This window comes from Schistocerca nitens, chromosome 2 (genome assembly GCF_023898315.1).
Source record: "Schistocerca nitens isolate TAMUIC-IGC-003100 chromosome 2, iqSchNite1.1, whole genome shotgun sequence".
NCBI lineage: Eukaryota > Metazoa > Arthropoda > Insecta > Orthoptera > Acrididae > Schistocerca > Schistocerca nitens.
Window position 1 is genome coordinate 703,125,775 of NC_064615.1, and position 13,743 is coordinate 703,139,517.

At 46.2% G+C, this 13,743-nt stretch overlaps 1 protein-coding gene across 1 annotated transcript in view; it reads right to left on the reverse strand.

Annotated features, from left to right (window-relative positions):
- Positions 1–13,743, reverse strand: part of LOC126235273 (SET domain-containing protein SmydA-8) — a 217,393-nt gene that overhangs the window by 50,422 nt on the left and 153,228 nt on the right. The window contains exon 3 of the mRNA XM_049944002.1: positions 3,693–4,179. Within this exon, the coding sequence (XP_049799959.1) occupies positions 3,693–4,179 (487 nt within the window). The remainder of the gene's footprint in view (positions 1–3,692; positions 4,180–13,743) is intronic.

Here is a 13,743-nt window from a genome sequence, read left to right on the forward strand (position 1 = left end):
GTCCTTTAGTTTAACATATTGATACATACACCTCTTAAATCGTAAAATGTCTCTGTTTCCTCTAGATCTCACAGCGGCCAAGCTTTTCTTTCTGAATGGAATACATTCAAATTGTCCGTGCTGCTTGGTAACGAATGATGCTCATTCTTACGGTGTTTCCTAGCGCCGATGAACCGTTATCTTTACTATTCTTTAAAACATTAACTTGCTACGAACTGCTGTGCTTATAAAGGTTCAGTTTAGATCAAACTGTAAACGTAATTAGTTTTCGCATAACGTTTATAAGCATTTTTTGTTTTATTAGCCTTATGGGCAAGTTTAAATTGATAATGTTCACAAGTTGACAAAGCTGGTGGTGTAAGAGACCGAGAGGCTATTGAAAATCTCGTGCGGCGCGCATGCCCTGTAGCCTAGGCAGCTTTTGTAGGAAAATCTTAGGTTATTTCCCGGCTTGGTACGCCGCAAGTATCCTACATCAATTTTTTCACCTCGGCTTCACTTACACTGGCCGTTCACACCCTGTACAGGGTGTTGATACTACTCACCAAAAGAAGAAAATAAGTCTAGTAAACATGGGCTCTAAAATACATACCTTGTGAGATACGAGCACTTTTTTATCTTCCATACTTTGAAACATGCATTTTCTGCTGCAGACTCTTTGCTTTCCAGTTCTGGAAGGAGGTACGGGGCCTATTCGGAAAGTAAGGTTCGATCGGGCATGAAAAGGAAACCACAGTGAACACCCGATGAAGCTCTGCACAGATGTGTTGGACAGTGTCTCTGGTATTCCTGTCAATCGCGTCATGCTGCTCTTTTCAGTTCTGAGAGCACAATGAGCACGTAAAGATGCCTAGAATAATAGTGTCTCCCGCCAAGTATGAGGGCCTGGTCAGAGGTTTCGCCTGATGTCATGCAGCCCACATAACACAAGTGTCATACATTTCCTTGTTGATGACAGTTACTGGCCGGGCTCTGCAGGAGCAATGAAGATGCTCCTGCTGTGTTTTCGATTGATAAGTGTTTGATGACCCATAATATAGCCCATAATTTTCTCACCCTGAGTTTCATCTCTGGTAACGTAAACAGCTGGCCATGAAGACAACATTTTGGCACAGACAACGAGCTGCAGACCAGTGTAGAGAATTGGCGGAAAGCACAGGCGGCTACCTTCTATAAGGGGGGTATTGGAAAGTTGGTACAACGCTACGGCAAATGTATAAGTCGATGCGGTGACTATGTAGAGAAGCAGCTGGAAGATGTAGCTAACTGTTGAAAATAAAACATTTTTCATTTTCAGAGTGGTTTTCATTTCGTGACCGATCGGACCTTACTTTACGAATAGCCCTCGTAGTATGGACCAAAACAAGAAAAAAATTTCACTAATCATGAGCTCTAAAATGCGTTCCTTAAGAGATAGGAGCACATGATTAATAGAAGAGGTGCGTTTCAGTGTAGTGATGGTCGATAAGTGGTCATAGTTCTTAAGGTATGCATTTTAGACTCCATGCATACTGGCCATTTTTTCTCGCTTTGGTCCATAATACCTCCTCACAAAGTGTGGAAAGCAAAGAGCTTGCATTAAACAGAAGTGTTACACGGTGCAGAGATGTACAAATGCTCATGGCTTTTAAGGAGGCCACGTTTTTCCTTTTTAGTCGTAAGTCTTCTGACTAGTTTATGCAACCCACCAGGAATTCCTCTCCTGTGCCAAACTCTTCACACAGAGTAGCTCTTTCAACCTACATCCTCAATTATTTGTTGGACGTTTTCCAAGTTTTTGTCTTCCTCCACAGCTTTTACTCTACAGACTTCCCTCTCATAACATGGAAGTTATTACGTGATGTCCCACCATCCTAACCCTGTTCGGGTTTCGCACAGTCCATGTTCCGCTATCATACAATACTGTGCTCCAAATGTACGTTCTCAGAAATTTCTTTCTCAAATTAAGGCCGGTGTCTGGTATTAGTAGGCTTCTCCTGGCCAGGAATGCCCCTCTTGTCAGTTGTAGTCAGTTTTTGATGTCCTCCTTGTTCTGTACATGATAGGTTATTTTGCTGCATAGCTAGCGGAATTCCTTAACTTCATCTACATCGTGATTATGGATTCTGATGTTAAGTTTCTCGCTTTTTCATTTCTGCTGCTTGTCGTTACTTTCGTCTTTCTTCGATTTACTCTCAGTTCATATTCTGTACTCATCAGACTATTCATTCCATTCAACAGGTCCCGTAACTTTTCTTCGCTTTCGCTGAGGATAGCAATGTCATCAACGAATGTTAATATTGATATCCTTTTACCTACAATTCTAATGTGACACCTGAACCTTTCCCTTTTTTATTTCCGTCATTACTCATTCGACGTATAGAATGAACAGCATGGGTGAAAGACCACATCGCTGTCTTACACCGTTTTTAGTAAGAGCACCTCGTTCTTGGTCTTTACACTTATCCTTTCCTCTCGGGTCTTGTATATGTTCTATATTACCCCTCTTTTCGTACAGCTTACCTTATTCTTCTCAAGATTTCGAACATCTTATACCATTTTACATTGCCGAACACTTTTGCTAGGTCGATAAGTCCTATGAACGTGTCTTGATTTTCCTTTAGTTTTATGGCCATGTTTATTAGACTTTCTTTCTTGTTTTTGGTGGGAACTAAGACCTCCGAAAATAATCGATACAATTTTTTCAGCGCCTTGTATGTTCTCAACAGATATTAGAAACAATAATTTTGTTGTGTACATAGTTCCGCGTAGTCAGCGCGTACGGAACTTTCGCACTAGAGCACCCTCCGCTAAGCACAACAGCGCAGGCGCAGCGCTCGTCCGTCTCCGCTCTACGAAATGGCGCTGCCATAAAGACGGACCAAATTCTGGTTCCGCCGATCCGCGTATTAAAATGTAACGCAGCCAATGAGATTGCTGCTAACGTAGAACCTTTTCTCCTCGCGGATCACACTCGCGCAGTGATACCTGAACGCGCGAGGTATTATAACGAGTGTACAGACCGCCGATTAGTCAGTCTGTATTAGTCTGTAGTCAAGTTTCAGTCTGCGCCTAATAAGATTATCATATTCCTGTACATAGCCATGAAGATAAATGAATAGACACTTTGTCAAGTATCAGAGATATGTGAGAATAAGATTAACGTACCAAGACCTAAGGAACTTCAGATTGTCAATTGTAAACAGCATCCAGAATCAAGTTACGTAATATCTATGATTTTTATTATTTTAATAAATGTGTGTGAAAATTAATCAAGTTCTGTTTAAAGTTGGTCACCGTCAATCTGCTACTCTAAGCGTGCAAGTGGCATTTCTATCGTCTGACCTAACGGCACAAGATAAACACGCCACGATAAGACCACGAGACATATTGCTGACAATCGCCTACTTCGTTAGAGCGACAAGTCAAATACTCTGATGGTGTGTGTACCGAAGGTCTTACAGTACGCACACCACAACTTTGTAAGAGGCATGTGCTACGACGATACCGAACATGTACGGTATAAAATTTAGTCATAAATTTTACAATCGTTATGGCAAGAAGTCGGCTTGCGGAAATACCGCTCCATTCGTTTGGTTGAATATGCGGTAACATATCTGAATGCGAACACCGTTGCGGTACTTCTAGTATGTTGATGTGAGTGCACGTGCGTCGTGTGGAAACGGTAGCGCCGCAGCAGCAGTGGGCCGCACCTTGTGGCCGTCCCGCACGGGCGGCGCGCCGCGGAAGCCGCGCTGCCTCATGAGGTCGCACTCCGCGCGGTGCGCGGCCGCCCTCTCGCAGGCGGCGCCGCAGACGGGCCAGCCGCAGCCGGCGCAGGCGCGCGCCGACGCCTCGCGCAGCCGGCGCAGGCAGCCCAGGCAGGCGGCGTGCGACGAGATCTTGGGCCCCAGGGCGAGCGGCGGCTCGCGCAGCACCAGCTCGCCGGCGCGCAGGTCCCGCGCCGCCACCAGGTGCCGGCCCAGCACGGCGTCGACGGCGACGCGGTAGCGCGCGCACTGCGCCCGGTGGACGCGCCAGTGGCGCCTCTGGTGGTCGCGGCCGCAGTAGAAGGCGGCACGGCAGCCCGAGCAGCACTGCGACGCCGGCGCGCCGCACACCGCGCAGGCGCCGGGCGCGCCGCCGCCGGCGCCGCCGTCGCTCTCGCCCACCTCCGTCTCGCCGGGTCCCGGCCTCAGCCTGCACCACAAACGACGCACCGCCGTCAGTCCCGCTGCAACATCTCATGCACAGTTAGTTTCGAGAATGCATTTTGTAGTTGGTGGTGGGAGAGGAATGGGGAATGACGTCTGTATGGACACAGCATGTAATACACTGAAGGGCCATCAAACTGGTATAGGCATCCATATTCAAATACAGAGATATGTAAACAGTCAGAAAACGGCGCTGTAGTCGGCGACGCCTATACAGAGTGTTACAAAAAGGTACGGCCAAACTTTCAGGAAACATTCCTCACACACAAAGAAAGAAAATATGTTATGTGGACATGTGTCCGGAAACGCTTACTCTCCATTTTAGAGCTCATTTTATTACTTCTGTACTAATCACATTAATCATGGAATGGAAACACACAGCAACAGAACGTACCAGCGTGACTTCAAACACTTTGTTACAGGAAATGTTCAAAATGTCCTCCGTTAGCGAGGATACATGCATCCACCCTCCGTCGCGTGGAATCCCTGATGCGCTGATGCAGCCCTGGACAATGGAGTATTGTATCACAGCCGTCCACAATACGAGCACGAAGAGTCTCTACATTTGGTACCCGGGTTGCGTAGACAAGAGCTTTCAAATGCCCCCATAAATGAAAGTCAAGAGGATTGAGATCAGGAGAGCATGGAGGCCATGGAATTGGTCCGCCTCTACCAATTCGTCTGTCACCGAATCTGTTGTTGAGAAACGTACGAACACTTCGACTGAAATGTTCAAATGGTTCAAATGGCTCTGAGCACTATGGGACTCAACTGCTGCGGTCATTAGTCCCCTAGAACTAACTAACCTAAGGACATCACAAACATCCATGCCCGAGGCAGGATTCGAACCTGCGACCGTAGCGGTCTTGCGGTTCCAGACTGCAGCGCCTTTAACCGCACGGCCACTTCGGCCGGCGACTGAAATGTGCAGGAGCTCCATCGTGCATGAACCACATGTTGTGTCGTACTTGTAAAGGCACATGTTCTAGCAGCACAGGTAGAGTATCCCGTATGAAATCATGATAACGTGATCCATTGAGCGTAGGTGGAAGAACATGGGGCCCAATCAAGACATCACCAACAATGCCTGCCCAAAAGTTCACAGAGAATCTGTGTCGATGACGTGATTGCACAATTGCGTGCGGATTCTCGTCAGCCCACACATGTTGATTGTGAAAATTTACAATTTGATCACGTTGGAATGAAGCCGCACCCCTAAAGAGAACATTTGCACTGAAATGAGGATTGACACATTGTTGGATGAACCATTCGCAGAAGTGTACCCGTGGAGGCCAATCAGCTGCTGATAGTGCCTGCGCACGCTGTACATGGTACGGAAACAACTGGTTCTCCCGTAGCACTCTCCATACAGTGACGTGGTCATCGTTACCTTGTACAGCAACAACTTCTCTGACGCTGACATTAGGGTTATCGTCAACTGCACCAAGAATTGCCTCGTCCATTGCAGGTGTCCTCGTCGTTCTAAGTCTTTCCCAGTCGCGAGTCATAGGCTGGAATGTTCCGTGCTCCCTAAGACGCCGATCAATTGCTTCGAACGTCTTCCTGTCGGGACACCTTCGTTCTGGAAATCTTTCTCGATACAAACGTACCGCGCCACGGCTATTACCCCGTGCTAATCCATACATCAAATGGGCATCTGCCAACTCCGCATTTGTAAACATTGCACTGATTGCAAAACCACGTTCGTGATGAACACTAACCTGTTGATGCTACGTACTGATGTGCTTGATGCTAGTACTGTAAAGCAATGAGTTGCATGTCAACACAAGCACCGAAGTCAACATTACCTTCCTTCAATTGGACCAACTGGCGGTGAATCGAGGAAGTACAGTACATACTGACGAAACCAAAATGAGCTCTAACATGGAAATTAAGCGTTTCCGGACACATGTCCACATAACATCTTTTCTTTCTTTGTGTGTGAGGAATGTTTCCTGAAAGTTTGGCCGTACCTTTTTGTAACACCCTGTATAAGACAACAAGTGTGTGGCACATTTGTTAGATCGGGTTCTGCTGCTACAATGGCAGGTTATGAAGATTTATGTGTGTTTGAAGGTGATGTTACAGTCAACGCACAACCTATGGGACAGATGTCCGAGGTAGCGATGAAGTGGGGATTTTCCAGTACAACCATTCCGCGAGTGTACCGAGAATGTCAGGAAACTGGTGAAACATCAAATCTCCGACATCGCCGTGGCCGAAAGAAGACCCTGAACCAACGACGACAGAAGAGGATCGTTAACGCGACAGAAGTGCAACCCTTCCGCAAATTGCTGCAGATTTCAATTCTGGGCCGTCAACGTCAGCGTGCGAACCATTAAGGTAATGGATGGACGTGTACGGGTATGAAGACAACGTCATGAATCTATGGAGCCTGCATGTCAGCAGGGGACTTTTATAGATGGGTGAGGCTGTGTAATGGCCTGGAGCGTGTGCAGTTGGACTGATATGGGACTCCTGATACATCTAGATACAACTCTGACAGGTGACACGTACGTAAGCATCCTGTGTGACCACCTGCATCCGTTCATGTCCATTGTGCATTCCCAAGGACTTGGGCAATTCGAGCAGGACAATGAGACATCTCACATGTCTAGAATTTCTACAGAGTGTCTCCAGGAATTCTCTTCTGAGTTTAAACACTTCCGCTTGCCAGCAAACTCCCCAGACATGAACATTATTGAGCATATCTACGATGCCTTGCAACGTGCTGTTCAGAAGAGATCTCCACCTCCTCGTACTCTTAGGGATTTATCACCAGCCCTGCAGGTTTCATGGTAACAATTCCCTCCAGTACTACTTCAGACATTAGTCGAGTCCGTAGCACGTCGTGTTGCGGCGATGCGGCACTTTCGCCTCCTCGCGGGGGTCCTGCGCGATATTAGGCTGACGCACAAGATTCTTTGGCTCTTCAGTGTAATACTAATATGTGGTGTAAATTCCGAATTGAGTTTTCCACTCGAGTGTTCTGAATAAGTTCGTTATACACTAGGTCTCAGGAGAAATGGTTGGTATGCAGCGCATAATTATTCATGTAGCACCACCCTACATATTTTTATTCTTACTTTTATGATCTCATAGTATTCTGCAGGTCTATTGACATTGAGTCGTGCCTTGTGGATAGCTACGTCTTCTACATGCCATCTTTGGCTCTAGCGGAGGGCGAGCCGTTTTGAGGGGACAGTTCGACAGCGGAGTCGTACGGCGCCAGGCGACGGAGTTCTTGAGGTAATCACTGTTTACTGGACCTTGTTCTTCGTTTGGTCCATGCGTCTCCAAATATGGAAAGCAATAAGCATGCAGTAGAACTGGTTTGTTTGACAGTATAAAAGATGGATGAGTGCTCATAGCTCTTAAGGAATGCGTTTTAGAGCCCATGTTTACTAGCTTTTTTCCCCCTTCGAGTGATCGTTCTTGTCATATCCCTGAAGATGCGACCTATTCTTGAGTATCGCTCGAGTGTTTGGGATCCGTACGAGGTCGGATTGAAGGAAGGCTCGAACAACACGTAAGTGTTACGGAAATGCTTCGGGAACTCAAATGGGAATCTCTGGAGGAATGGCGACGTCCTCTTAGAGAAACATTTGAGCCGTGGCGGCATGGCATTCCACTGGCGCCACTAACTAGTTAGACTGCCGATGTTGATCCGATCGTGTGTGGCAGCTAAGGTCTTTGGTCGAGGTGTGTGTGCTGTTGGTTTGGTGGGGCCTGGAGAGTCAGTTGGCTGGAGGGCATGTGGCCGGCAAGTTGCTGCTTTCGGGGGACTCCACCTGGCCGGCGCGGGTCTCGAGAAGCCGCGAAAGGGTGATTCGGTCGGGGCAAGCCAAGCCGGCTCGCTTAAAGATTGGCAGCGGCGGGTTGCGGAAAGACATACGGACGTCGCGTGTAACCTGGTCGACAAGTTCCCGGCCTACTCTGCAAGCTTGAATTTTGCAGCACCTTGACAACAGCCTGTAAGGATTGGAGGCAATAACACACTGGCTGGAATCCTAGAAGTCATGGCTCCTTCTCGCCTGAGTGGTGTTAAGTGATGTTATCCATCTATGAGTACTTGATATTGTAAGACCATGTCTGTGTTATATGGAATTGGACTGTTATATTAACGCGCCGAGGCGTGATTGAGTCCATGATCATTGGTCAGTGTTAAATTTTATCATAATCTGTACATTTGTATGCTTGAGTTATTGAATCAGCAGGCGCTGAAATTTGCCTTCTGAGTAACAGTAATTTCGAGGAGTGTTAAACTTGTAACCTGTATCGGAAGCTGCTTGTGCCATTAGTTCACTCTTTAGGTTTTCTTGTGACTAGTCTTATTTGCGCAAATTACTGTTCTTTTTCGATGTGTGTTGGCGGGGTAGCTTTGGCGGCAGAAAACGCGTTCCTCCGGAACAGAGGCGTGTTCGCCCTTTGCCGCCGCGGCATTTCCGTTGTCGCGCGGAGTTGGCCGGCAATCTGGTGCCTGTACCAGCCGCGCCGTGGTGGCTCAAGTTGACTTAAGTTGATCGTTCGATGCCACGGGAGTGTGTTGCCGATTAAGCGAAAACCAGTAGTTTTCTCTATCTGGTGAATTTAATAAGCTCAGGGGGTTTAGGGTTTAAGGTGTGTTTGCCTAGCCTGTTTAAATCTTGCACTCTTATTACTACTTCTCAGCGCGTTAAGTTTAAAACCTATTACTTATCAGTATAAACTGTCCAGCCTTACCGTGGTCTACAGTCATTAGCTAACTCCACTTATTTTGAAACTTGGCAGCTCGTTCCTTGTTCGCTGTGACAGCCGTCTGCTATAACTCTCAGCTTAAGTTGAATTTGTACAATTGTGTATCAACTAAAGGTTATTGTCAACGTTTCTGCTGGTTTTTACGAGTTATATGTACTCCCAGCTTATCCTGAATTTTGGGTAATTGTATGTTTATTAAAGATCACTTTCAGTGTTTTGTTGGAGTGTACTGATTGGGATTTATATTTAAATTTTATGGCAAGGAAAGCGTTTCTGAAGAAGAGAAATTTGTTAACATCGAGGATAGATTTAAGTGTCAGGAAGTCGTTTCTGAAAGTATTTGTATGGAGTGTAGCCATGTATGGAAGTGAAACATTGACGATAAATAGTTTGGACAAGAGGAGAATAGAAGGTTTCGAAATGTGGTGCTACAGAAGAATGCTGAAGATTAGATGGATAGATCACATAACTAATGAGGAGGTATTGAATAGAATTGGGGAGAAGAGGAGTTTGTAGCACAACTTGACAACAAGAAGGGACCGGTCGGTAGGACATTTTCTGAGGCATCAAGGGATCACAAGTTTAGAATTAGAGGGCAGAGTGGAGGGTAAAAATCGTAGAGGGAGACCAAGAGATGAATACACTAAGCAGATTCAGAAGGATGTTGGTTGCAGTAAGTACTGGGAGATGGAGAAGCTTGCACAGGACAGAGTAGCATGGAGAGCTGCAACAAACCAGTCTCAGGACTGAAGACCACAACAACAACCACCTTCCCAGTTTGTCTGTTTTGAGGGATTGTGTATTTTGTTGCTTAAGGGATATTTTTAAATTAAGTCTAATACAATGGCAAGTGGCATTCAAAAAGCTCGAATCAGTGGCGTGGCTTGTGATCCTTCGTGTATGAATGTTATCTTATTGTGTAATGGTTACCTAGGCTTGGAAATTGTTAGTACATTTAATGGCTTTCATTGCAGTTCATTTGGTTACCAAAATTGTTTACTGAAACTGCTTGCATCCACGTCCAGTTAATGTGACCTTTTCTTATTTTTCGAACTGTTTACCTCCGGTTTAAAGCCATGCTCCTAATAGTATAATTGTTAAATCTTTTTTTAATGAATAGAGCCTGTTCAAGTTTTCATTGAGGGAATTCTGACTCTTTTAATAACTTTTTTAAATTGTAGTGATAATATTGTTAAGTAATAAAGTGCATTACATGTGGCAACAAAGGACGAAGTATGTAGGTCCACCTTCCATGTGTTTTTCTTAAGCCGGCCGAAGTGGCCGTGCGGTTAAAGGCGCTGCAGTCTGGAACCGCAAGACCGCTACGGTCGCAGGTTCGAATCCTGCCTCGGGCATGGATGTTTGTGATGTCCTTAGGTTAGTTAGGTTTAACTAGTTCTAAGTTCTAGGGGACTAATACCCTCAGCAGTTGAGTCCCATAGTGCTCAGAGCCATTTGAACCATTTTTTGTTTTTCTTAAAGCTATCCCAATCCTAGGTGCGAAGTATCAACGCTATTGAGAAAGTTTAGAGAACCGGCATTTGAAGCTGACTGTAGAACGATACCACTGCTGCTAACATACATTGAGCGTAAGGACCACGAAGATAAGATGCGAGAAATTAGGGCTCATACGGAGGCATACAGACAGTCGTTTATCCCTCGCTCAATTTGCGAGTGGAACAGGAAAGCAATTGACGAGTAGTGTTACAGGGTAACCTCCGTCACGCACCGTACTGTGGCTTGCGGAGTATCTATATAGATGTCGATTAGAATATTGACCATCTCTCCTGGGAACCCTGCATTATGTTTCCCTACACGTTGCACACATGCAAGGATTTCCTAATTTTTTAGCCTGAAAATCGATCTAATCTAATTCAAAGCAGTTTATTATTTCGGGGCATGTAATGCGCAAATATAATCACAATAAAATCTAACGAATTTGTACATATACACTGAAGTGCGAAAGAAATTGGTACAGGCTTGGTTATTCAAATACAGAGATATGTAAAAAGGCAAAATACGGCGCTGTGGTCGGCAACGCCTATATAAGACAACAAATGTCTGGTGCAGTTGTTAGATCGGTTACTCCTGCTGCAATGGTAGGTTATCAAGATTTGAGTGAGTTTCAATGTGGTGTTATAGTCGGCGCACGAGCGATGGGATACACCATCGCGAGGTAGCGATGAAGTGGGGATTTTCAGATACGACCATTTCTCGAGTGTATCGTGAATATCATCGGTAAAACATCAAATCTCCGACATCGCTGCGGCCGGAAAAAGACTGAAGAGAATCGTTCAGTGTGACAGAAGTGCAAGCCAGTAGTAGGGTAACGGGGTTGTGACTTCACTTTTGATATCAAATTGATAGGCAAATTAATTAAATTGATCAGTTAATCATCCCTACCCCAACCCACCCCCGCCTCCAGATGACGTCACGTGTTTTTCTCAGCCTGCACGTGCGCCCCAGCCCCTCCCCCACCCCTACCCCACGCCTTCCCCTCACTCAACTTACCCTATTGGCGGAAATTTTGAATTTTGGTAGGAATTTCGATTTTTAGTGGGAATTTCGCCTTTTTCGCGGGAATTACTTTGTCCTAGGTGATACACTGAATAGAATTCGGGAGAAGAGGAGTATGTGGCACAACTTGACAAAAAGAAGGGACCGGTTAGTAGGACATGTTCTGAGGCAACAAGGGATCACAAATTTAGCATTGGAGGGCAGCGTGGAGGGTAAAAATCGTAGAGGGAGACTAAGAGATGAATACACAAAGCAGATTCAGAAGGATGTGGGCTGCAGTAAGTACTGGGAGATGAAGAAGCTTGCACAGGATAGGGTAGCATGGAGAGCTGCATCAAACCAGTCTCAGGACTGAAGACCACAACAACAACAGGTGACACATGGTACTTACTGGAATTAAGAAACACATGGAAGCGAGGACCCACCAATATGACTTTTTTTCACACAACCTCTTTATTTAACAATATATGAACTGTGTTTTACAGATAATCGAAGCACTTAACCACAAAACTTTCTTCAACAAATTGAAGATATTTGCAAAATTCTTTTGACCGTAAACCTTAAGTTGAATAAACTAGTAATCTTTGCAGAAGAAATCTGAAGTGCTCTATCGCAAAACAGCAAACAATATGACAATGATTACAAGACAGCCACACCTGCAGCCCGCCCGTTATCGGGTGAAACAGCGGTGTTTACTACAGCGCTGGACACCATCTGTCTTACTGAATGCCCTTCTGCAGCACATGAGAACTATATAAGCACCACTGATGACTAGAGTGATTCAATTACTCAAAACAAATTATTTCACTTTTAATTTGAAAGCTGTATGTCGAAAGGTTCTGGGTTAAGATGCGCACCTGTGCTTAAAGGTTAAAAAGATTAGCAAACAATAAGACAACGATAAGGCTTACTTCAAAGCAACCAACGTCTTAATTTCAATCAGCAACCAAGGTGCGACTGGACCCCAACCTGTTGGTTGGTTGGTTGGTTGGTTTGGGGGATTAAAGGGACCAGACTGCGACGGTCATCAGTCCCTTTTTCCAAAAAAATTAAAACCACCCAAAGAGAATAAAAACGAACAGCAGGAAAGACGTCAGACGACACAGGACAAGAAATACTCCTACAGAGATCAGACAAAACAAACTAAAATCAGACAGAATGTGACGGTGGTTGGCCGACCATAGAGATAAAAAGGAAAAGCCAACCACCGAGAACACATTAAAAACTCAGCGTAAAATCGTAGGCCAATGGCCAGAATCAACACAAAAGAACAGAACAAACACTCAGAGTAAACGATAAAAACCCCCTGCCCGAATAAAACGTAAAACTAAGCCAGCCATAACAGGGTCATCAGATAAAAGGGCAGGGAGCGTATCAGGCAGCGCAAATGTCTGCCTGACCACAGCTAAAAGGGGGCAGGCCAACAAAATGTGGGCCACTGTCAAAGCCGCCGCTCAGCGACATAGAGGAGGCTCCTCCCGGCGCAGTAAATAACTGTGTGTCAGCCGGGAGTGGCCAATGCGGAGCCGGCAAAGGACTACTGAGTCCCTGCGAGTGGCTCGCAGGGATGACCGCCACACAGCCGTCGTCTCCTTGACAGCACGGAGTTTATTACGCGTTGTTAGTTCGCGCCATTCATCGTTCCATAGCGCAAAAACTTTGTGGCGTAAGACTGCCCGCAAATCAGTCTCTGGGAGGCCAACATCCAGAGATGGTTTACTCGTGGCCTCTTTCGCCAGGCGGTCAACATGTTCATTGCCCGGGATACAGACATGACCGGGGGTCCACACAAAGACCACAGAGCGGCCGCAACGGGCAAGAGTATGCAGGGACTCTTGGATAGCCATCACCAGACGAGAACGAGGGAAACACTGGTCGAGAGCTCGTAAACCGCTCAGGGAATCGCTACAGATAACGAAGGACTCACCTGAGCAGGAGCGGATATACTCTAGGGCACGAAAGATGGCGACCAGCTCAGCAGTGTAAACGCTGCAGCCATCCTGCAAGGAACGTTGTTCGGAATGGTCCCCTAGAGTGAGCGCATACCCGACACGACCAGCAACCATCGAACCGTCAGTGTAAACAACGCCGGAGCCCTGATACATGGCCAGGATGGAATAAAAGCGCCGGCGGAAGGCCTCTGGAGGGACTGAGTCCTTCGGGCCCTGTACCAAGTCGATCCGAAGGCAAGGGCGAGGAACACACCATGGGGGTGTATGCAAAGTGGCCCGGAAAGGAGGTGGAACAGTGAAAACCCGAAGCCCGGAGAGAAGCTCTTTGACGCGGACCGCGATTG